The 22,511-nt window shown below is 37.4% G+C and overlaps 2 protein-coding genes across 3 annotated transcripts; both read left to right on the forward strand.

Annotated features, from left to right (window-relative positions):
* Positions 1-252: 252 nt before the first annotated feature.
* LOC306882597 (BLOC-1-related complex subunit 7-like) lies at positions 253-1,922 on the forward strand. 2 transcript variants are annotated; one of them, XM_079437318.1, is made up of 5 exons: positions 253-387; positions 648-710; positions 1,233-1,276; positions 1,597-1,617; positions 1,695-1,922. In XM_079437318.1, the coding sequence occupies exons 1-5, from the start codon at positions 256-258 to the stop codon at positions 1,744-1,746; spliced, it is 312 nt and encodes a 103-aa protein (XP_079293444.1). In that variant the 5' UTR covers positions 253-255; the 3' UTR covers positions 1,747-1,922. The 2 variants fall into 2 exon arrangements, with proteins under 2 accessions (XP_079293444.1, XP_079293443.1); XM_079437317.1 differs by having other exon boundaries at positions 1,700-1,922.
* Positions 1,923-8,543: 6,621 nt separating this feature from the next.
* Positions 8,544-21,744, forward strand: LOC306882121 (metal transporter CNNM2-like). Its single transcript, XM_079436601.1, has 8 exons — positions 8,544-10,134; positions 16,242-16,385; positions 17,013-17,150; positions 17,262-17,431; positions 17,667-17,760; positions 18,176-18,238; positions 19,311-19,489; positions 20,685-21,744. The coding sequence occupies exons 1-8, from the start codon at positions 8,682-8,684 to the stop codon at positions 20,880-20,882; spliced, it is 2,439 nt and encodes an 812-aa protein (XP_079292727.1). The 5' UTR covers positions 8,544-8,681; the 3' UTR covers positions 20,883-21,744.
* The last annotated feature ends 767 nt before the right edge of the window (positions 21,745-22,511 follow it).

The following is a 22,511-nucleotide window of genomic DNA, read 5'->3' on the forward strand; positions in this document are numbered from 1 at the left end:
TTTAAAATAAAAATGGAATGAATATGAAATGCGCTCAAATAAACTGTGGCTTGGTTTGAAGTGCTTTGTTATTAAATGCATTTTACCAAATAACTAAGTTACTTAAAGTTATAAGTTATCTAAGATAACGATGAAGTTAGATCAAGTTATCTAAGTAGCCAACTACTTGACAGACGAGAGGATGTTTGATCCTCTCGTCTGTCATTTGCGTTCATATTTGAAATTGCCCCTCGCCGGGTGCCGTAGTAAACAGTGATGGCTTCCTCCGAGACGCAGCCTCGCTTCGGTCAATCTGTTAAAGGTTTATTATCTGATAAAGTCACTTCTTGCAGTGGAGATGTGATCGCTCTAACCCGTCAAGTGTTGAAAGGATCCAGGAGCCAAGAAGTAAATATACGAAATGTTATGTTATATATATATATATATATAAGACGAGATATTTGCCCGGCTATCTGTTTCCTCCTCATAGTAATATACACTGGAGGCAAGCCTCAAAACTTAGTATATCCTGGGATTGATATGCCCCAAAATTTGCCATCATATGATGACCAGAGATGCTATGTACAGACAGGCGTTTCACTAGTTTTTAAGATAAAGATGAATGCAGTTATCTCATAAAATTAACAGTGGTCTCTTCTACATTACAGCTACTCAGTCAGGCAGCGAGAAATATGGTCATTCAAGAAGATGCAATTCTGCATTCTGAAGATGTAAGTGATATAAAGGCAAAATAATTTTCTTTATAAGATATAACAGACTACATAAAATACATATAAATAACAGTTGTCACTTTGTTTCTCCCAGTAATATTTCTTTATGATATTCAAATCTTTAGTTTTATGATCAGAGCTCTAGTTTTTATTGTGGGGTGCAAATAATGCAATGCATCGATATGATTGAGAGTTATACTGTCCTCAATACACTGTTGTATCATATTTTATACTTTTTAGATTTTAATATGATTTTTAAAAATAATGTATTGATAATTAAGTAAACCGATTAAGTTGCTTCTACTTCATTTTACTTGCTAAAAAAGCATGAACTATCAGTCAGAGAACAGAAGGCATGTAGTAGATTGTGTACAACTGATTTTCAGGAGCTTTGGTCATGTTGATTGATATTTTAGAGGCCTTAGAATTCCATGTATCGAATATGATACAGTAGGCTACTTGTTGGCTATTTAATGTTTAATAAAGCATATGTAACTTCTCCAAGTATCTTTATTCTTGCAGAGTCTACGGAAGATGTCTATTATAACAACCCACTTGCAGTATCAGTAAGTAGACAAGTGTCCATCCACACTGCAGTTATCTGCATTACCATCTTGTACAGTACTAGTGAAAGGAAACACTCATATACCTCATAACCTTAAATAATTTTTAAGTATTTGTAATTTAATTTTATATATTAATAAAAATTGTGCCTTTGTTTGAGTTCCTGTATTGTATAAAGCGCTATATAAATAAAGGTGACTTGACTTTTTGGTCACTACATAATTCCCATACTTTGTGTTATTTCATAGTTTAGACTAAATAAAATAAAACAAAACCGAAATCTGTCTGAAATCTGATATATTTCTTTATCTTTTAAATCCAGGCAAGAGGCCATTCAAAAGAAGTAAGTCATGTAGATCATTCAAATTATATCTGTAATTAATCTGTAATCTACATCTTCATCTGTAATGTATTTTACAGTGTAGAACACTCCAAAAGCCTGCAGGACCAGCTCAACCACTTGATGAAATAACGGAGCCCTTCTAATAACATGCTGTGGATATCGCATTCTTTAGTTTTTCATTGATTTTTTTAACAGTAGATCCCATCACTTTTGAGACTGCAGATGATGGCTAATTGCAGACAGCTATTTAAAAAAAAAAGGCACGGCCCAACATCCTCCTATTCTCTAACACCTGATTATGGATGGTCGTGAAAAACATGTATAAGACCTTCAAGTGAAGGCTTTTCTGTGGGAGATTGTTTCCAGTATTCATATTTGTCTTTTTGAAATTAAAGTACAATGTCAAAACAATATACTCTGCTTTTGTCTTTTGACTGTTTGCTTTTTAAAACTGCGAGTGCAGCGCGTTAGCATTAGTTAGCTTGTCACTCGTTTCTATTCGCCTGTTATTGTTTTCTTTTTTCTCGTTTTTCACGAATCATTCTTCAATCACGGTGAGTAATGGCTTCTTCTCCTGCTATTGTTGTTTGCACTGTTTGCCACATGTACAGTTTATCTCTCTGTCGGCGACGAGGGATTCACATGTGATAAATGCAGGGAAATAGTTAGGCTGACGGAGAAGATTTCAGAATTAGAGAGATGCATCCAAACTTTAGTTGAGGACAGTAAGAATGTGAGGGCTGTAGATACTGCTGTGGATGCGACTAGCGCAGGGAGTCCTGTACATTGTTCTGTTCCGAGCCCGTGCAGCAGGGCAACTGGGTGACTGTGAGGCGGCCTAGTCGCGGGTCAAAACACCACTCTTCCGTTCCGATCAAAACATCAAACAGGTTCTCCCCACTCAGTCACACTCCCACTGAGAAACGTGAAACTAGAGACACCAGCCCTGAGCCACCATAGTCCAATGTTTACCGGGAGCCAGGGCGCCTGACATCTTGGCAAATTTTAAAGTGCTGGCTAATGCTAAACGTAAATTCAGTAAGATTGTTATTCACGTCGGCGCAAATGATGTTTGACTTCGCCAGTCTGAGATCACTAAATATAATGTTAAAGAGGTGTGTGAACTTGCAAGTACGATGTCAGACACTGTAATATGCTCTGGTCCGCTCCCTGCTTACCGGGGTGATGAGATACATAGCAGACTTGACTTGACTTGAGACTGTCGTCACTCAGTGGCTGGATATCTGAGTGGTGCCTGCAGAATAACATAGGTTTCATAGACAATTGGACAACCTGTTGAAAAGAGATGGTCTTCATCCCTCTTGGGGTGGTGCCACTCTTCTCTCTAGAAATATGGCACATAGTCTTAGAGTTCATACTTGACTAACTGGGGCCCAGGTCAGGAAGCAGACAGACTGGCTAAACCGACCGTCTGCTAGGCGCCTCACGTCACAGAAGTCAGTTAATTCTCAGCACATAGAGACTCTTTCACCTAGATATCACACTATAGAGACTGTCTCTGTTCCAGATAAAATATATAAATTTGCAGATAAAATTGCAACCATGCAGCTGTCTGTCACAGTATCGCATCAGATAGTGCACTATAGATCCCCTGAGGAACAATTCCACTCATTCTCTTCTATTGGAAATGAAGAATTGTATAAACTTGTTAAATCATCTAAACAAACAACCTGTATTTTAGACCCTGTTCCATCTAAGCTCCTTAAAGAGGTGCTTCCAGAAGTAATAGATCCTCTTCTGAATATTATTAACTCAGGATATGTCCCAAAAACCTTCAAACTGGCTGTTATTAAGCCTCTCGTTAAAAAACACAACTTGATCCCAAAGAATTGATTAATTACAGAGTGATCTCGAATCTCCCTTTTTTGTCAAAGATATTAGAAAAGGTAGTATCATCACAACTATGTTCCTTCTTAGAGAAAAATTATAGATGTGAGGATTTCCAGTCAGGTTTTAGACCTATCATAGTATTGGGACTGCTCTCATTAGAGTTACAAACGACCTGCTCTTATCATCGTGGTTGTATCTCTCTATTAGTCTCCATTAGAGGAAGTGAACTGGCACGGTTCATATCATACTTATCTGACCGCCATCAATTTGTGGCAGTAAATGAAGAGGTATCATACCAATCACAAGTGCAGTATGGAGTACCTCAAGGCTCAGTCCTTGGCCCCTTACTTTTCACACTTTACATGTTACCCTTGGGAGATATCATTAGGAAACATGGTAGCTTTCACTGTTATGCTGATGATACCCAGCTCTATATGACTTCGCGACCTGATAAAACTTACCAATTTGCAAAACTAATTGAATGTATAGTTGATATCAAAAACTGGATGACTAGCAATTTCTTACTGCTAAATTATGAAAAAACAGAGGTGTTAATTATTGGACCAAAACCTTTTGTATGTAATAAACTAGATCACTGCTTAATACTTGATGGCTGCTCTGTAAATTCTTCGTCATCAGTTAGGAACCTAGGCATACTTTTTGATAGCAATCTTTCCTTCGAAAAACATGTTTCTAGCATTTGTAAAACTGCATTTTTCCATCTTAAAAATATATCTAAATTACGACCTATGCTCTCAATGTCAAATGCAGAAACATTAATTCGTGCATTCATGACCTCGAGGCTAAATTATTGTAATGCTTTATTGGGTGGTTGCCCTGCACGTTTAATAAACAAACTCCAGCTGGTTCAAAATGAACCAGTAAGTATAACCACATTAGCCCGGTTCTGTCAACACTGCACTGGCTCCCTATTAAACATTGTATACATTTTAAGATCTTGCTAATTACCTATAAAGCCTTGAATGGTTTGGCACCTCAGTATTTGAGTAAGCTCTTATCGCATTATAGTCCTTCACGTCCGCTGCGATCTCAAAACTCTGGCCAATTGATAATACCTAGAATCAAAATCAACTGCGGGCAGGAGATCGTTTTCCTATTTAGCGCCCAAACTCTGGAACAATCTACCTAACACTGTTCGGGAAGCAGACACACTCTGTCAGTTCAAATCTAGATTAAAGACCCATCTCTTTAACCTGGTTTACACATAATACACTATCGCATTTCTATAATTCAAATCCGTTAAAGGATTGTTAGGCTGCATTAATTGGGTCAACCGGAACTGGGAACACTTCCCAAAACACCTTATGTACTTGTTACATTGTTAGAAGAATGGCATCTACGCTAATATTAGTCTGTTTCTTTCTTATTCCGAGGTCACCGTAGCCACCCTGATCCAGACTGTATCCAGATCAGATGGTGGATCAGCACCTAGAGATGACCTCTACAGCCAGGACACCTAGATGAACCCCAGAGACTGATCCCCAGTGAAGACCCTGTCTCCAAGACGGCCATCGGGACAAGACCACAGGAACCAGATGAGTCCTTCGCACAATCTGATTCTGCTTTAGCCTAGATTTAAACTGCTGACTTTGTCTGGCCAGAGGAGAATATAAGCCGATGTAAAGCTGCTTTGACACAATTTGCATTGTTAAAAGCGCTATACAAATAACATTGACTTGACTTGACTCTAAGCTTGGAGCAACTTTATTAAATGTATGCGGGAAAGCAAATGAATGAAACGTATTCTTTGTTGAAAGTTCAACACAGGGATACGTGACAAAGTTTATCCCACATGCAATATCAGCAGCTCCTCTGCAAGGGCAAGCAGATGGATGTCCTAGACCTAGAGCAAGGCCTTGAGCATAACTATTTCTTCAACTAAGTTTTGACTTGTGTCTGCAAGACTTGTGCATATTTTTTTTTGTTACCGTCAAAATATAACCGTGAGCATCAACATCTAGTTTCAACGTTACAATACATTGGATGGTAACAATTGCATTTATAATATGTTGATATGTACGTACATTTAAAAAAAAAAAATTTTTTATAAAATAATGAATAATACAAGAAAATAAAAGAAATAAATTTTAGTTCTGCAATATCAACAGCTAGCCTAATAAATAACAAAGATTAACTTTAAGTGCTTGCTAAAAGGTCACTATATGCACATCTGCCCATTCACATTCACAGGATCATGGTAGACCTTGAATTGGAAAGAATGTTCTGTACCTCCCTAGTTCAACTTATCAGTACTCAAGGTCTATAATAATGAAGTCTTGCAATCTGCCAAGAGCTTGTGTAAAATCATTACAATTAGGAGGTTTTTCAAAAGGATAATGTCTTACAACTTAATATTTACAAAATATGTTGTGGGTGTAAATAAATTATGTGGAATGTTCACAGCAATCGCTGAAAGCAACACTGAGTGCTTTCTCACATAATGAAACCCCCCATTAAAGATTATGCCATTTTAGCTTGTATATCGTTATTATTTAATTTACGAATCTATGCAAAAAAGACATTTCTGCTTTATGAGCCAGTATATGCACCATGTGCATATAATGTATAATAAAGCACACTAGAAATATTTACAGAGCTATGAATGGTTGTAATGGTCTTTTGCTCTTTAGATGTGCAAAATCATCTTGCACATTTTATATTGCCCTGTTTGACGATGTGAGTTATGTACAAGTGGTATTGATTTTGAAAAAGGAGGAAAGTTGACAATGTATTATTGTCAGTGTTTTGGCTCCCTCTGTAGGCAAAACCTACACTTTAAAAAGTGATAAGTTGACTTAACTTTAAAAAATTGAGGAAACCTGTTGCCTTAAAATTAAGTAAATAATAATTAAAAAAAAATAATTAAGTGAACGTGACAATTAACTTAACTTATTTTTTTATTATTATTTACTTAATAATTTTAAGGCAAGGGGTTTCCTCAATTTTTTAAAGTTAAGTCAACTTGTCACTTTTTACAGTGTATGGAAAATCGTTTCTGCCACTGAATAAAAAAATAAAAAAGGTTATTGCGACTTTTTATCTCACAATTCTAACTTTTTTCTCAGAATTGCGAGATATCAAGTCAGAATTGCGAGATTATATCATGCAATTCTGAGAAAAAAAGTCAGAATTGTGAGATAAAAAGTCGCAATATCCTTTTTTAATTTTTTATTCAGTGGCGGAAACGTGCTTCCATACAAACCACATTTCCATAGAGCAAATAAATTGTTGCGGAAGAATACAGGTTTTTATAGGCTTTATTGACTGCAAGGATGCAATCATGCAAGGACTATACTATTTCTCTCTCTCTCTCAAGTTCAAGTTGCTTTATTGGCATGACATTTGTGTTATAGTATTGCCAAAGCATTTGAATACAGAATATAATTACACCATCAAAGTAAAAAAGGAGACAATAAATGAGTAATAAATACAATAAAATAAAAATAACATCTCTCTCTCTCTCTCTCTCATTTTATATACATTCATATTGATCACCTACTGCCCATATGAGCTAATAGAAATACAAACTAATACAAACTATTTTCCCAATATGATGCAGAAGAAGAAAGAGCAAGAAATGCATACTAAACTCTCTCTCTCTCAATTTCAATTCAAGCTTTATTAGCATGACTGTGTAACAAAATGTTGCCAAAGCATTAACATATAACAACAACATAAATTAATAAATAAAATCCATCTAAATAAATGAAAAGCTAAAGTAAATCAGTTTCAAGTTAATCATGTTTAACATCTAGCATTGTGAATGGTTAATACATATTTTACAACTGTGCAGCTGTGTAATCATCTTCTCCAAGTAAGAAGGGCATTTTCTCAGTATCACTAAACTCAGTAAATGATGGGATCAGGGCTTCAAATCTGGGGAGAAATGATCTCTCTCTCTCTCACTCTCAATTCAATTCAAGTGTGCTTTATTGGCATGCCAAAAACTATACATTTGTATTGCTAAAGCAATTGCAGCTGGGCTGCTTACAAATAGTGCATGTATTAACAGAAAGAATAATAATAATAATATAAAATGAATTACTAATGTAAGTATATAAACTAGAAATAAAAAATAAAAAGATATGGGATTAGACAGATTTACAGAAGCAAAATGTACATCTAAGTAATATAATAGAGCAATGTGGTATAGTATAATCTCTCTCCCTCTCTCTGTGTGTGTGTGTGTGCATGAGTGAAAAGCCTTGACCTTTGTACTGTTTTAGGGTTCAGTTTCGTCTTTTCTGACCAAGTCAAAGACTTTTTTTATTTTGTGAATGGACTACTTTTATTATAATTTTCAAACTATTTAAATATAAAATAGCCAAAATTTAGAATGTCTCATTATGTATATTATATAGATGGTTCTAAATATAATGTTTTTATTAAAATAGTTTTGTCTTGTACAATTTAAAGTCTCTCCAAAAGGTGACAAAATAAGGGCAATTTAAAATCATAGTCATAATGTATATTAGTATTCAAATTTTCCTCTTTCTGTGATTTTCTGAAACATCACAATCTATTTGGTTTGCCATTCAATCTACTGGTTCTATGGAAGAATTAAGAACAGACTTTTTGGACGTCTTGTGAAACTGACATAACGAAGGCGTGAATGAAGGCGTTACGAGTTTTACACACGCTTACAAGCAAATAGAAAGCGAATCTTTTTAATCTGTGTCGTGATTTTATTATGCATTTCCTTATGTATCATTTACCCCATTACAATCGTCATACCGTTGTTCTCAGTTTTCAGAACTAACCCCGAGATTTCAATACGTTAATGCAATGTATTGGCCAGTAGTTTCAATGGTGACATACCGTTGGCCGTCGGTGACCACTCCCACCTTTTAGGTACCGCTCATTTTGATTGGTCTTTGGATACACCCACTACCGCGTTTAAGCGCGATAGCACCGCCCCCCCTCCGACATTCCGCGAGATGTCATTGGTCTCAATTTGCATACGCGATCGGATTGGTCAGAACGACCGTCCGTCATTAGGCATCTGTACTCGCAGCAGTTCACATAGAGCGTGCTGGTGTGTCATCGTGGTGCAGAGAGGCAGCGATACGCGGTGAGTAATGCCGGCCTTGTTGCTTGATGTCAGGACTGCTATAGAGAGAATGAAGGCGGACGCGGATTCCCTCTGACCGTGGTATCCTACATGCATTAACTAAAGTCTGCCCATTGTCAACATGGCAGAGCAATGGACCGCAGTGCCCACTTCTAATATGGCGGCGCTGAACCGGGCTAGATCATTGACTGTTATATTTTTAATTGTCAGCAGTTGCCTGATCAGTAGCATTGATGGCAAAGACGCGCCAGAAGAGACTGCCATCATTGGCCTCCGGCTCGAGGACACCACCGAGGTGTCGTTTATGGACAGAGGCGTTTTGCGCATCAGCGAGCGCTCTCGTGTCAGGTTAAGGGTCTATGGGCAAAACATCAACAACGAGACGTGGTCCAAACTCGCCTTTACGGAGCACAGTATCGGCAGCGCACCTGCGGAGAGCCAGAGCCCCGGAGACGCACCTGCCTCGCATCCCTGCGGCATCCGAACCTCCGATATCATCATCCTTCCCAGCGTGGAGGTAAACAGAAAGACATCTGGGATTATTGAAATGGAGGTGAAACCTTTGCGAAAAACTGAGAAGAGCAAAGTGTATTACCTGTGCATCGCCACCACCACACCTGGTGCGCAGGACTCGTGGTCCGAGAGCACCTGGATCTATCACGAGGGGCATGACACTAAAGTGATCGTGGTGGAGGAGAAGAAGTTCCTGCTGCCTTTCTGGCTGCAGGTGATTTTTATTGCCATGTTGTTGTGCTTGTCCGGCATGTTCAGCGGGCTGAATCTGGGACTGATGGCGCTGGATCCCATGGAGCTCCGGATTGTCCAAAACTGCGGGACTGAGAAGGAGAAGAATTACGCGAAGAAGATCGAGCCAGTCCGAAGCCAAGGAAACTACCTTCTGTGCTCTTTGCTCCTGGGAAATGTCTTGGTCAATACCACTTTGACTATCCTGCTCGATGACATCGCAGGATCAGGGCTGATCGCTGTAGTGGTGTCCACTATAGGGATCGTGATTTTTGGGGAAATCGTGCCACAAGCTATCTGCTCCAGGCATGGGCTCGCCGTGGGCGCAAACACTATACTCCTGACTAAATTCTTTATGATCCTCACTTTCCCAGCATCATATCCCGTCAGTAAACTCCTGGACCACGTGCTGGGGCAGGAGATCGGCACTGTGTACAACAGGGAGAAGCTTCTGGAGATGCTCAGGGTGACAGATCCGTATAATGACCTGGTGAAAGAGGAGCTCAACATCATCCAGGGCGCTCTGGAGCTCAGGACTAAAACTGTGGAGGATGTCATGACGCCTTTGCGAGACTGCTTCATGATTGCAGCCGATGCCATCCTGGACTTCAACACCATGTCTGAGATCATGGAGAGCGGCTACACGCGAATACCTGTGTATGAGGGCGAGAGATGTCATATTGTGGACTTGCTGTTTGTCAAGGACTTGGCCTTTGTGGATCCAGATGACTGCACACCGTTAAAAACCATCACCAAGTTCTACAGCCACCCTCTGCATTTTGTCTTCAACGATACAAAGCTGGATGCCATGCTCGAGGAGTTTAAAAAAGGTGAGTTTGTATGCAGTGCATTGATCTTTTTTTCTTAGAGCTGCACCTTCAATTGTTGAGGAATTCAGCTATTTAATAATACAAGTATTTACATTTATTCATTTAGCTGATGCTTTTATCCAAAGCGACTTACAATTGCTATATATGTCAGAGGTCGCAGGCCTCTGGAGCAACTAGGGGTTAAGTGTCTTGCTCAGGGACACATTGGTGTCTCACAGTGGATTCGAACCCGGGTCTCTCACACCAACGGCATGTGTCTTATCCACTGCGCCATCACCACACCAAGTATGCTTGAGGACTTTAAAAAACAAAGTTATATGCAGTTGAGCTGTTGAAGAATTCACCTGTATAAGAGGTGAGGGTTGTAGAAGTATTAGTTATAATATTATAGTTTTTTAAATAATTTGGCTATATTATAATAAAAGTATTCTTTATCGTTTGTAAATGTTCGTTTCAACAGCATTTTCAAACTTTCAGTAACCACTAAAGTTAGATTAAAAATTAAGAGTCGCTAGCAAATAGTCACATTGCAGGGCGACAGTTTGGTTGCACATACATTAAGTAAAGGATTTCAAAATGTATGTATTATTTATAAATGTTAGTTAATATTTAGCTAATGAATGTTTTTATAAAGCTTGCAGAGAAAATTTCCCCCCATGCAGGGCTTTGGGGGTCCTTAAAGATTTTAAGCATGGCTCTAAAGCAGTGGTTCTCAAACCTGACCTGGGGACCCCCAGCCGCCACATATTTTGTATGCCTCTCTCATAGGCCACACCCATTTCAAGTGTTGCGGACTCTACTAATGAGCTGATGAGTTGAATCAGGTGTGTTAAATGAGGGAGACATACAAAATATGCTGTGGTTGGGGGTCCCCAGGACAGGTTTGAGAACCACTGCTCCAAAGTAACATACAAAACAGACTCCATTCATATTCTGTTAATATTAATAATATTATTATTATTGGATGTAATATAAAATGTTGTGATGGTAGCTGTTGATGATCTGTTTTCTCTGCGGTGTGGGGTTCAATGAAGAGTTCAAGAAGAGTGAATTAAACTTCACCGTCAGTGATGCAAACGGGTCTCTTGCTCAGATATAGCATTGATCTCTGGAGCAGAGTTCAGGAAAAGGCCATATCCACTGCTAACCTAAACCTAGACTTACATATAACCCAAGTTTTATTTTACAACATCACATTCTATAAAGCTGTGTTTTATGATTGCTGTTTAGGTAATCATTCCTTCAACAGGCACTGAGTAATCATTCTGGCTTGTAATTTTCACTCGGTGCCCTGAGCAATCAGAACATGATGTCTGTACCAGTGAATTATTTTATGACAGAAATACCAAACAATATGAGTGGGTTAAGTTATGCCATTTGTTTCTGTAAGAATGCAGCTGTAACATATGTATTTAAATGGGTAAATTATATAGTTTTAGTTAAAGTGTGTCTTAATTGGTTTAGTAGTCAGTTGTTGAAGCCAATTTGGGTTGAAGTATTCTGCGTTCGATGGTAATTTACTAACACGCTGTCACCCAGTTGCGAACGCAGACCATAGTAGGACCGTGGCCCAACATTCCACAAATTGTGGCTGAACAGGAAATGGACTTAACCAGATTTGGGCAACAATTGAGGTATGTGTAGTACAGTGTTGAGCTTGAGTCCATCAACAAAGCCTGTCTTAGAAGCCCCCACATCTCCTGTGTAAAGGACTCCATATCACCCACATACGCCTTTCTCTCCCTGTCTTTGTTGTGACTCAGCATAGCTTTCAAACTGTGTTTACTCAACACAAAAGTAGTGATATGCTGTTATGGTGAAAGCATGTTGTCACCTGATGTGTCAAAGGGCAAGTGACCATTAAGCTGCAGGTCTCCGATAGCTCTATATCTGTATATTATCTATATCCTTATTCAAGGTTCCTCTTGGATATTATGCATCTGTACTGTTTGTTAAACTATTTTAATTTCCAGGTTATTTAGTTCTGGCTGTTGTAACATTTTGTACTCCGCTGTTTATTTGATCATCTTTATTGCTCGATTTCAGGTTGTTGTTTGTTATGTAAGCAGCTTTGATTGTGGCTTTTTACTCTTGGCTTTTCTAGTTTTATAAAACGACTCTTCACAGGAATGAGAGGTATTTGCTTCAAAATGTTGTGGAGTTGGAATGCTTAATCCTGTAAGCAGGGTTAGGAATTCACAGGGTTAATTGATGTTTGTGTTGACAAAACAAAGCGCATTTGGCAGACTTAAACATAAATCGTGTCGTAAATGAGATAAAGCCACTTGTTTCCAGTAAAAACTCTTTAAGAATTATGCATTGTTGTTACAGTTACAGCTGAACGGGAAAAAGGAGGAAAAGGTCTGGATCTAAATTATACACTTCTTTATACATTTGTCATATATTATATTAAGAATATTATTTTATAAAGTATATTACATTATGAATAATATACACTGCTGCTCAAAAGTTAGTTTACTAAGATTTTTTTTTTTTTTTTTTTTAAGAAATTGCTACTGTTATTCAGTAAGGATGCATTAAAGTGATCAAAAGTGACTGTGAAGTAGGGTATTTCAAATAAATTCTGTTCTTTTGAACTTTCTATTCATCAAACAATCCCCAAAAAAGAAAAAATACATGGATAAAAAAAAAAAAAAAAACAGCTCAGCAAAATTGAGATAGAAATGTTTCGTGAACACCAAGTTAACATAATGATTTCAGAAAGATAATATGACACTGAATACTTGACTGGATTAAGCAAAATTAATAATAAAAAAAGATTTTTAAGTTAAGCAAAATCTAATCTAATTTTAATTTATATTTAGTTTTTCAGTTTTTACAAATATCCCATTCTGTAGCACATATATTAATGTTAATAATATAGGTTGTAATGAATGCTTAAATGTACCATCAGTAATTTTCCATTGTTACCAGTTTTAGTCGAAATTCTCATGTAATTATATCCAGTGTTGGGAAGGTTACTTTGGAAATGTAATAGGTTATAGATTACAAATTACCCTACTTGAAAGGTAATAAGTAGTGTAACTTTTCAATTACTTTAATAAAGTAATGTAACTGATTACATTTGATTACTTTTCTAAATTTGTAATGTTTTCAACTGTTAATCATTTTCAAACATGTAAACCAGGCAGGGTTAACCTTGCAGTAGTACTCAACACTGATTGCTGTCAGATTTTCGAAATCCTTCATCACTTGAATTAAGATTTTAAAGGAGACATTGGATGCAAAATATCTTCATTTGCATATAAATGTGTCTTAGCAATGTGTGGACACATCCCCCCTACAATGATAAAAATTCACTCCTAATCCCCCAAAAACCTAAACCGTATTAATTATCAAGCCATTTTGATTTTGGAGTGAATAACCAGCGCTCTCTTCCACCTTCAATACCACGACTAAGGTGAGACCCTTGAGCAAGGCACCAAACCCCCAACCGCTCCCCGGGCGCTGCAGCATTGGCTGCCCACTGCTCCGGGTGTGTGTTCACAGTGTGTGTGCTCTTGGATGAGTTAAATGCAGAGCACAAATTCTGAGTATGGGTCACCATATCTGGCCACACTTCACTTTCACTAAATTAGTTTATGTCTGGCTGTGCAAATCATTTTACTCCAGACAGCTTTCTGAATGAGGGACAATTCAAGGCCGGTTTTGTTAAAAAGTTAAAACTCAAGGATGGATCAGCAACCATTGTTCATGATCCAGCTACACCTCCAGAAGAAGTCAAGTCAATATTATTTTTATAGCGCTTTTAACAATGCAAATTGTGTCAAAGCAGCTTTACATCAGCTTGATATAAAGCTGGGTGGCTTTATATCAGCTTAACAGTATTTAGACGGGGAAATAGTTTGTCGAAATAGTGTCGTTCTCCTCTGGCCAGACAAAATCAGCAGTTTGAATCTAGGCTAAAGCAGAATCAGATTGTGCAAAGGACTCATCTGATTCCTGTGGTCTTGTCCCGATGGCCATCTTGGAGACAGGGTATACAGTTTATGATACTGTGAGTCATAAGCCTGCTACAGGGGAGAAGAACTGGGGGTGAATTTACTGCACTGAAATTTCTATTTCTGGGGTGAAATGTTTAGTCTTTTCCTTGGGAACCTAAAGTCATTTTTCAGTTTTAAAAAGTACTATAAAAAATGCACATCAGCCTTGATAAGTGCCTGCAAAATTTGTAAGATTTTCCAGTGAAGCATCACAGACGTGCCACCCACAGTCCCATCGACTATTTATAGGGAAATTCCATTATGGAAAATATTTAAGGAAAAACCTCATTCCATAAATAAGGTGGGAATGTACAAAATGTGTCTTTGTGTGTTGTCTAGTAACCATGTGTTCTGTTCACTTGATCTCAAATGTTTAATATAAGGCCTTTCTAGAAAGCATTCCATCAATCCATCTTGGAGTTTTTTCCCTCTAAATAATGCTTTATGCCTGACAGCCATGTCTTTAGCAAAGGAAGTGTCTTATTCTTACATGCCAGAGGTCTTATTTTTATGCCTTGGGAAGTGTGGGAGAATTTTACGCTCTGTCTATAGACTACATGTATAAATTACCACTTAATTATTTTTCTTTTTGTGAGATTTTTTTAAAATAAATTATTACTATTATTCAGCAAGGATGCATTAAATTGGTCAAAATAACTTTTACATTGCCATAGGAGATTCCTATTTCAAATAAATGTTTTTGTTTTATATATCACTGTTTAAAAAAATAAAAATAAATAAGAAGCACAGCTGTTTTTAAACTATGATAATAAGAAAGAAGAAATCAGCATATTAGAATTATTTCTGAAGGATCATGTGATATTAAAGACTGGAGTAATGGCTGCTGAAAATTCAGTGTGGCCATCACAATAATACAATTTAAGTATGAAATATGTTACAATAGTAAACAGTTTTTTTAAATGTAATAATATTTTTGCAATATTACAGTTTCTGTATTTTTGATCAGATAAATGCAACATGATTCTGAACATAAGTGTTATAGCTCATAAAAGCTAGGAATGTGAAAAAAACATTTATTTACTTCAGAATATCTTCTCAAAGTGGTCAAAATTAAACAGTCAGACCTTTTATTATTTGCTGTTAAAGCCTCTGTGACACTGTGTGGGCATTTCTTGGAAACTCAAAACAATTGTGTTCTCAGTTTGACTGTAACTGGACTGAACCAATGAAAGATCTTTTACCGTGTCTTATTTGGTTCATGTGTTGAGGGGTGACTGTCTAAATCTCTCTTAAGATCAGATAGATCAGGGGTGAGAGATGTGGGCGGCCTGGACTGTAACAAAGAAGGGGCTGTTAAACTGTTTTTTTTTATTTACAAAATAATCTTATTTTCCCACTGATTTCAAGTCATGCTGGTTCTAAATGAAAACAAACTTATATTTTCTCAGGCCAGTATTGGTGCTTACTGAATCTAACGAGCATGAAACAGGCCTGCGCGTCCCTTTGACCAAGCACAGGGTAAAGTAAGATTGGTCAGTCATTAACTCGGGGTCTCTGCTGCCCAGCAGTTTTTTAAGGAAACCGCTTCTTCTTTTTTGCTGCTATATACTGGTATTTATGGAACCGTTTTATATGGACACCATACATAATGGATTGCTACACTGCCACGCCGGTGAGAGCATTGCCCAAGTGGAATGGAAACTTCATTTCAGATCTAATATTAGCTCTGGCTCCGGAAAATTCCTTTTAAATGATCACTAGCTGAGAAACAGGAAAATAATTTTCTTTAACGTTTTGGTTGACAATGCTGGGCAGGAATTTTTTAAGCAGCTTATCAAGGAGGTCCTGGGAAAACAGATGTGGAACCATGAGAGATTTGCTAAGAAAACGCGATGGATCGTTGTCTGACTGTTTCCGAGAACCTTATGTTTGAACAGTCACAACTGTCAAATAATAATGCTCTCATGGTTCTTAGTAAGCATGCGTGACATATTTTAATCATAAACCAACAGAACTGTAATTCTGTGGGGTTTAGTGCATTTATGGTTGTTTAGGGTACAGGGGGACCACCACGTCCGAAATGATCTCGAGAGATACCTCATTAACTTATAGTGTAACTGTATTTGGTTTTTGCCATGGCAGGTAAATCCCATCTGGCCATTGTCCAAAGAGTGAATAACGAAGGAGAGGGAGACCCATTCTATGAGGTTCTGGGCATCGTCACGCTAGAAGACGTCATTGAGGAAATCATCAAATCTGAGATTCTAGATGAGACTGACTTGTTCAGTGAGTAGCATTTACATTTATAAATCTTGCACATGCTATTATCCAAACATATAAGTTGATTCTATTCTATTCAGCCTATGGGTGATTTGGGCTCATTCATTTTTTTCCAAAATACATAGTTTATACATAGTGACTTGAATGCACTTCTATGATGAGCAAGTTTTTAATTAAATTGTTTTTAAATTTAAATATGTATTGGGATATTTTTAAGGGGGGCATAAAGATGTCCGGGTCAAAATTGTCTGGGTTAAATGCCAACAAGTCTCTAAAAATATCAGAAAATTGTATCACCTAATATCTATTCATGAATAATTCATGATCATTTTATTAAAAATTCTTTACACTGTTTAATTTTTTAAAGATGTTTACCCTCGCATGTATTCAATGTAATTCACTTGATGGTTACACCACATTACGTTTTATTTAGATTCATTAAATTGAAACTTTTCTTGGAAATAGAATAAAAAATGTTCAAAACCATATAAATCAAAATAAATACAAAGACTACCTAATCTGAGAACCTGGCGCAAGATTTTTAAGATAGATTTCAAAGAGATTTTTTTCTTTCTTTAACGCAATGCAAGTAAAACCATCTAACCATGTCATCTTGTTATTCCCAAACGAAAGCCGACAACAAGACGAAAAAGAGGATAGCTCACAGAGAGAGGAAACAGGACTTCTCTGCTTTCAAACCCACAGATAATGAGTTGAGCGTGAAAATATCACCACAGCTTCTTCTGGCCGCACTGCGTTTCCTGGCAACTGGTACTGATGTCCAGCATGTAACTACATGTGTCTCTGTTTTTTATGATTAAGAATGCAATCACAAACTTGTAAAGCATTCTTAACCCCATCTATTTTTATTCTCCCCCCAAGAGGTGGAGTCATTCAGTACGGCTCAAATGTCAGAGAAAATCCTCCTGCGCTTGCTTAAACATCCTAACGTCATCCAGGAGCTCAAATATGATGACAAGAACAAGAAAATGTTAGAGCACTACCTCTTTCACCGCAACAAGCCTGTGGACTACTTTATCCTCATCTTACAGGTATGAGTTCTGATTGAAAAGTCACAAAGGCTTGTGAGGTTCACAGGATTGAAATCTCGAAGCTCTGTTCCAAAACCTAGAGAGCTGTCTACCTAGACAGCATTTTAGAGCAAAAGCTCTTTTAGAGCAACCCTGCAAAGGGTTGGTCGCCTTCTAAGACTCCTTATTTTGTACAAATTTAATTCTACCACTTTACTGAGTTTTATCTCAAATACTTGTAACTGTTGGCCCACAGGGGAAGGTGGAGGTTGAGGCTGGAAAGGAGGGGATGAAGTTTGAAGCTGGTGCCTTCTCTTATTATGGAGTGCTGGCTTTGACCTCTTCACCAGGTCTGAATGATGGATTTTCTCACTTCTTGCACATACACAACCCCCCAACCCCCACCCCTCCGCCTAAATGCCAGGATTTTTATGGAAATATCTGATGATTTTATGAAATGTACGGTATTTGGTCATGAAAGAAAGAATCTCATCTATGAAGTTTTTACCCTATTTCGTATTGTTGATTTCTTCATTTTATACAACTCTTTCTACCAAATTATGCATGATGTTGTTTGCTCTCAGATTTATTACATATGCTCCTGACTCTCTTTAATCAATCACATTATGTAAATGCACACTGCAAATGATTACTCTTTTGATTCTTGATGGAATTCTGTGTAAATCATATTTTCTTCCCCATGATTTCCTTTTGTCTTTCCCTTTTTCCCCCTTTATTTTTCGCTCCCTTCCTCTTGCCCTCCAGTTCCTCTCTCCTTGTCTCGAACCTTTGTGGTGAGCAGGGCAGAATCGCTGGCAGGATCTCCAGGTACCGCACTCGTTTCTTCATTCCTTCCACTGAATCCTCTGTTTCATATTAGAATCTGAAGATTGGAATGGTGCGTTAAGAGTTTTCCCTGTTCAAGGTCCTCATTTTATTTTACAAAGTAAGTGTCAGTGGTCTAATAATGGTCATGGGAGCCTATAAGCAATGATCTGATTCGGTTTTCAAAATTGATAATAATAAGAAATGTTTCTTGAGCACCAAATCAGCATATTAGAATGATTTCTAAAGGATCATGTGAAACATGACTGGAGTAATGGCTGCTGAAAATTTGTTGTCAAGAATAAATTTTTAAATATATTAAATTAGAAAAAAGTTATTTCAGATTATAATATTTCACAATATATTAATGTATTTAACAATATTTCACAATATTACAGTTACATTTTTTTTTTAAACTGATATGGTGACTTTCAAAAACATAAAAATAATTTTACCGACCCAAACGGCATGCTACTGTTTTTAATGCTACTCTACAAACCAATTTGTTGTTTAATAAAAAAAATGCAAATGAAGCAAATTGGTTGTGTATATTTTTCTAAATTTAAAAAATCCACACGGTTAGACATCTGACCCTGGGATTATATACATTCCAGTGTAATGACTGTTGGACTGCTTCCCCACAGACAGCCTTTGAACTGTTTCTTTAAGAAGTGGAGAACCTAATCTTATTTTGATTAAAAACTCTTCACCTTGCATTACGTGTGAGTTATTAAGCAGATGTTCTAATCTTAATTATGTCACTTTCTGGCAAAGTTTGGAAACGTGTAAAAATAAATGATTATTTATGTTAATTATTTGGCTATGTAAGCAAATCCTCACTGGATTTATAGCAGAAGAAGATCAAAGTGGCTTCTACATCACAAATTTGGATTGTAAATAAATGAAGCTCAACTTTTGAGTCTAAACACTCAAAAGAATTCCACAGAGACAGGGCATCCAAAATGCATGGAAAAATGAATGGAACATCAGACAAGAATCTTTTTAGTTTGTTTACATCACAGCAACACCAGCAGCTGACCACTGACCTGCATGTTACCCTTTATTTGCTATACAGAAAACAAGTCACCTCCACGACCGTTCGGACTCAACCACTCGGACTCCCTGAACAGGAGTGACCGGATGGAGGCGGTCACTCCCACACTGGGCAGCAGCAACAACCAGCTCAACTCCTTTCTGCAGGTCTACGTGCCAGACTACTCTGTGAGAGCCGCCTCTGACCTGCTCTACATCAAGGTCTGAATGCTGCTGAGAATTTATATTGCACTTCTGAACTCAAACTGGTTTATTTGAAATGCATGGAATTGCTGAATCTTGCAGTTTGACTCGTAAATTATTGTCTGACCAGAGTCATGTTAAAATTGAAAATCATATTATATTTTCAAATTAAGCAGAAGCTCTATTCAGTCTATTCAAATTAATGGCGTCATGCAGCTTGTATGTTATCATTTAGTGTAGAGGATTTGAAACTCTGATGCCCAAATATGATGATAAAAATATTGTGTAATATTATATATTTCCAAAATAAATAACTGGCCTTTATATTGTCATTGCTCTAGAACAGAGATAAAAAAAAAACTGGGTGTTTGGTTTTGTAAGTTAATGAACAGCTAATCGATCAAAATCTTAAAAATATATAAATACATTTCAAATAAAAAGTCAAAATAAAACTTTAAAAAAATTAATATTGTATTTGTGTACTTGTATATCTTGTCACAATTAACTGACATCAGAGAACCTGTGAACATGCAATTTGTAATATATTATGTGTTATGTACTTCAAGTAAATATTTGATGTGAGAAGGGTTTGGTTAGGGAATCCCTGTACTAGAGCTAAACAAATTAAAATATATTCTGGAAATTTTTTACTTGGTATTTACCACTGAAAGATTTCTGAACATATGTCATGAGAACCTAGGAACAGATTTAGTTTTTATTTCTTACTGTTAAAAATTAGAACTGCCAATTGAATCAAATAATTAAAGTCAAGTCGAGCTTTGTTGTCATTCTGCTACATGTGTGGACATATAGTGGGACGAAATGTTGTCTCGCAGGACCACGGTGCTACATACCAGTTAAACATAAGATAAACATACAACTATGCAAGTATAAGAAAATCAATAGAGCTATACAACAGTTAACCACCTGACTATACATATAAATACTATAACTACTATACCTAGTTGTACTATACCAACTTGCAGCTATAATTTAGTGACCATATAGTTCAGTGCATTTGAAATCCACTTGGCCCTAAAAATCTAAATCTGAAAATATCAGTGTGAATTTCCATGATGCTTCTATTCAAAGCAACTTAAAATGATATAAAAATACAACCGCATGTGATTAATTACAGATATTAGATGTACCACATTACAAAAAGACCAAAATAGACCAGTATAATTGTTTAATTAATTCTTCACTCTGTCAGGTGACCCGCCAGCAATATCAGAATGCCCTAATGGCATCTCGCATGGATAAGACGCCCCAGTCCACAGACAGCGAGTTCACCAAGATCGAGCTGACCTTCACAGAGCATCAGGATGGACCACTGGACGAGTCAGCCACTCTTTTGACCACCAACGCACACAAACCCAACCACACCAGTCACAACGATGGGGCAATTTAACCACCCTCAGTGAAGAGAGATGGCAAAAGAGCGCAAACGGCTCCGTTAGCCTCTCCCTTTCCACGTACTGAGCGAGAGGCCTTCTCGTACACTGGGCAGCTTCACTTCCTCTCATCACGGTCGATTTCAAAGGGGAACGTACGCAAAGACTACAATGTGAAGGGCCGCATATCCCACAATGCATGCACTAATGACCTTAACACCTTTTGTAGGCAGCGGATCAGTCAGGGACCACCACATCATTCTCGCTCGCTCATTCGATTGAGGACGGACACACTTGAAATACACACTTTCACTTCGGCGGAGCAAGGTGACGACCCACACCACACCTCGACCAGACATGATACCAGAAGGACAAAGAAATAACGGTGCCTTTAGACAGCGCTCGGTTACTGTCAACAAAGGAGGCCCCCGAGGGCCCGGGCCACACGAAGCTCTCCAAAATCTTCCATTCGACCCAGGAAGCCTGAGCAGATGCGGCCAAAGAGGAGATCTCAGCGACAGGGAGGCTTGTAAACACTCGACGGAGATCAGTATCCCCAAGCCCTTCGAGAAAAGCCAGAATACATCTCAGCCTATCAGAAGAGGCCTCACGACCAAAGACATTTGGCATAGACAGGATAAAACAGGCGGCATAATTGTGGGTCCTTTGCAAGAATTTGTTACAAAAACAGCAGCCTCGGACACGACACGCAAAATGCAGACATGCAGGCAAAATGGCGTTTGTCTGGACTGTGCCAAATAACACCAACAACGATTTCAGCGATTTCTTCTGCCCAGGTTAATCCACGTCACGCGCAGATGTACAGATGTACGCAGACGCACAGCGTTCGCAGTACAAAGAAATCAAAAGTGTTTACATATGAGGGCCTTTTTCATATATATATATATATATATATACATATATATATATATATATATATATATATATATATATATATATATATATATATATATATATATATATATATATATATATATATATATATATATATATATATATATATATATATATATATATATATTAGAAAGAGATTTTTTATGTCAATCCTGATTGTGCTGAGGTACAGCGTCACCTATTTTAAGGCGACTAGAGTATACGTCTCATGACTGGTTCCATTTTTACGTATGTCGGACCACTCTTTATTAACGATACGTTTTTGATTTTCAGTGCTTTTGTTGTAATCACGTAACTGTTAATTTTTAAAAGAAACATTTTGTATGTCACAACTACCTTTCTTCAGATAGTTGCTAGCTGCGTATAGGACCTCAAGGACACTATTTCAGGAACTTACACTGTAACTTATATCTCATCTTCAGATTCCACGATTGCTCTTTTTTCTTATTATTTCTTAGAAAAGCTATTCATGTAGGACTCAATGTCATGGGATTATAAAAGAGGTACTTGATTTTTTTTTATTTAAAACAGACGAAAAAGGAAAATAATTCAGCATTAATGTATTTATTTGGTTTAAGATTACATTAACGCTCTTGATACAAAGGGGAACGAATCTCTGGCTGATGTTTTTATCCACTGACCGGTTTTTGTTTTTTTTATCAAAACCTCCTGAGACGCTTCTGTCAGATGCGTAAAGCTGAGACATTCACGTCTCAAGAGTTTATGTAGCA

The sequence above is a fragment of the Barbus barbus genome, assembly GCF_936440315.1.
Source record: "Barbus barbus genome assembly, chromosome: 16".
NCBI lineage: Eukaryota > Metazoa > Chordata > Actinopteri > Cypriniformes > Cyprinidae > Barbus > Barbus barbus.

What these genes read in the sequence shown, in the direction of transcription:
- LOC306882121 (XM_079436601.1), top strand. Translation starts at nt 8,682, where the DNA reads ATGGCAGAGCAATGGACCGCAGTGCCCACTTCTAATATGGCGGCGCTG. An exon ending in GCTCGAGGAGTTTAAAAAAG is followed by an intron (nt 10,135 to 16,241) that starts GTGAGTTTGTAT and finishes TTGCCATGGCAG; the next exon opens with GTAAATCCCATCTGGCCATT. An exon ending in GGCTTTGACCTCTTCACCAG is followed by an intron (nt 17,761 to 18,175) that starts GTCTGAATGATG and finishes CTTGCCCTCCAG; the next exon opens with TTCCTCTCTCCTTGTCTCGA.
- LOC306882597 (XM_079437317.1), top strand. Translation starts at nt 256, where the DNA reads ATGGCTTCCTCCGAGACGCAGCCTCGCTTCGGTCAATCTGTTAAAGGT. An exon ending in AAGGATCCAGGAGCCAAGAA is followed by an intron (nt 388 to 647) that starts GTAAATATACGA and finishes TCTACATTACAG; the next exon opens with CTACTCAGTCAGGCAGCGAG. An exon ending in CAATTCTGCATTCTGAAGAT is followed by an intron (nt 711 to 1,232) that starts GTAAGTGATATA and finishes TTATTCTTGCAG; the next exon opens with AGTCTACGGAAGATGTCTAT.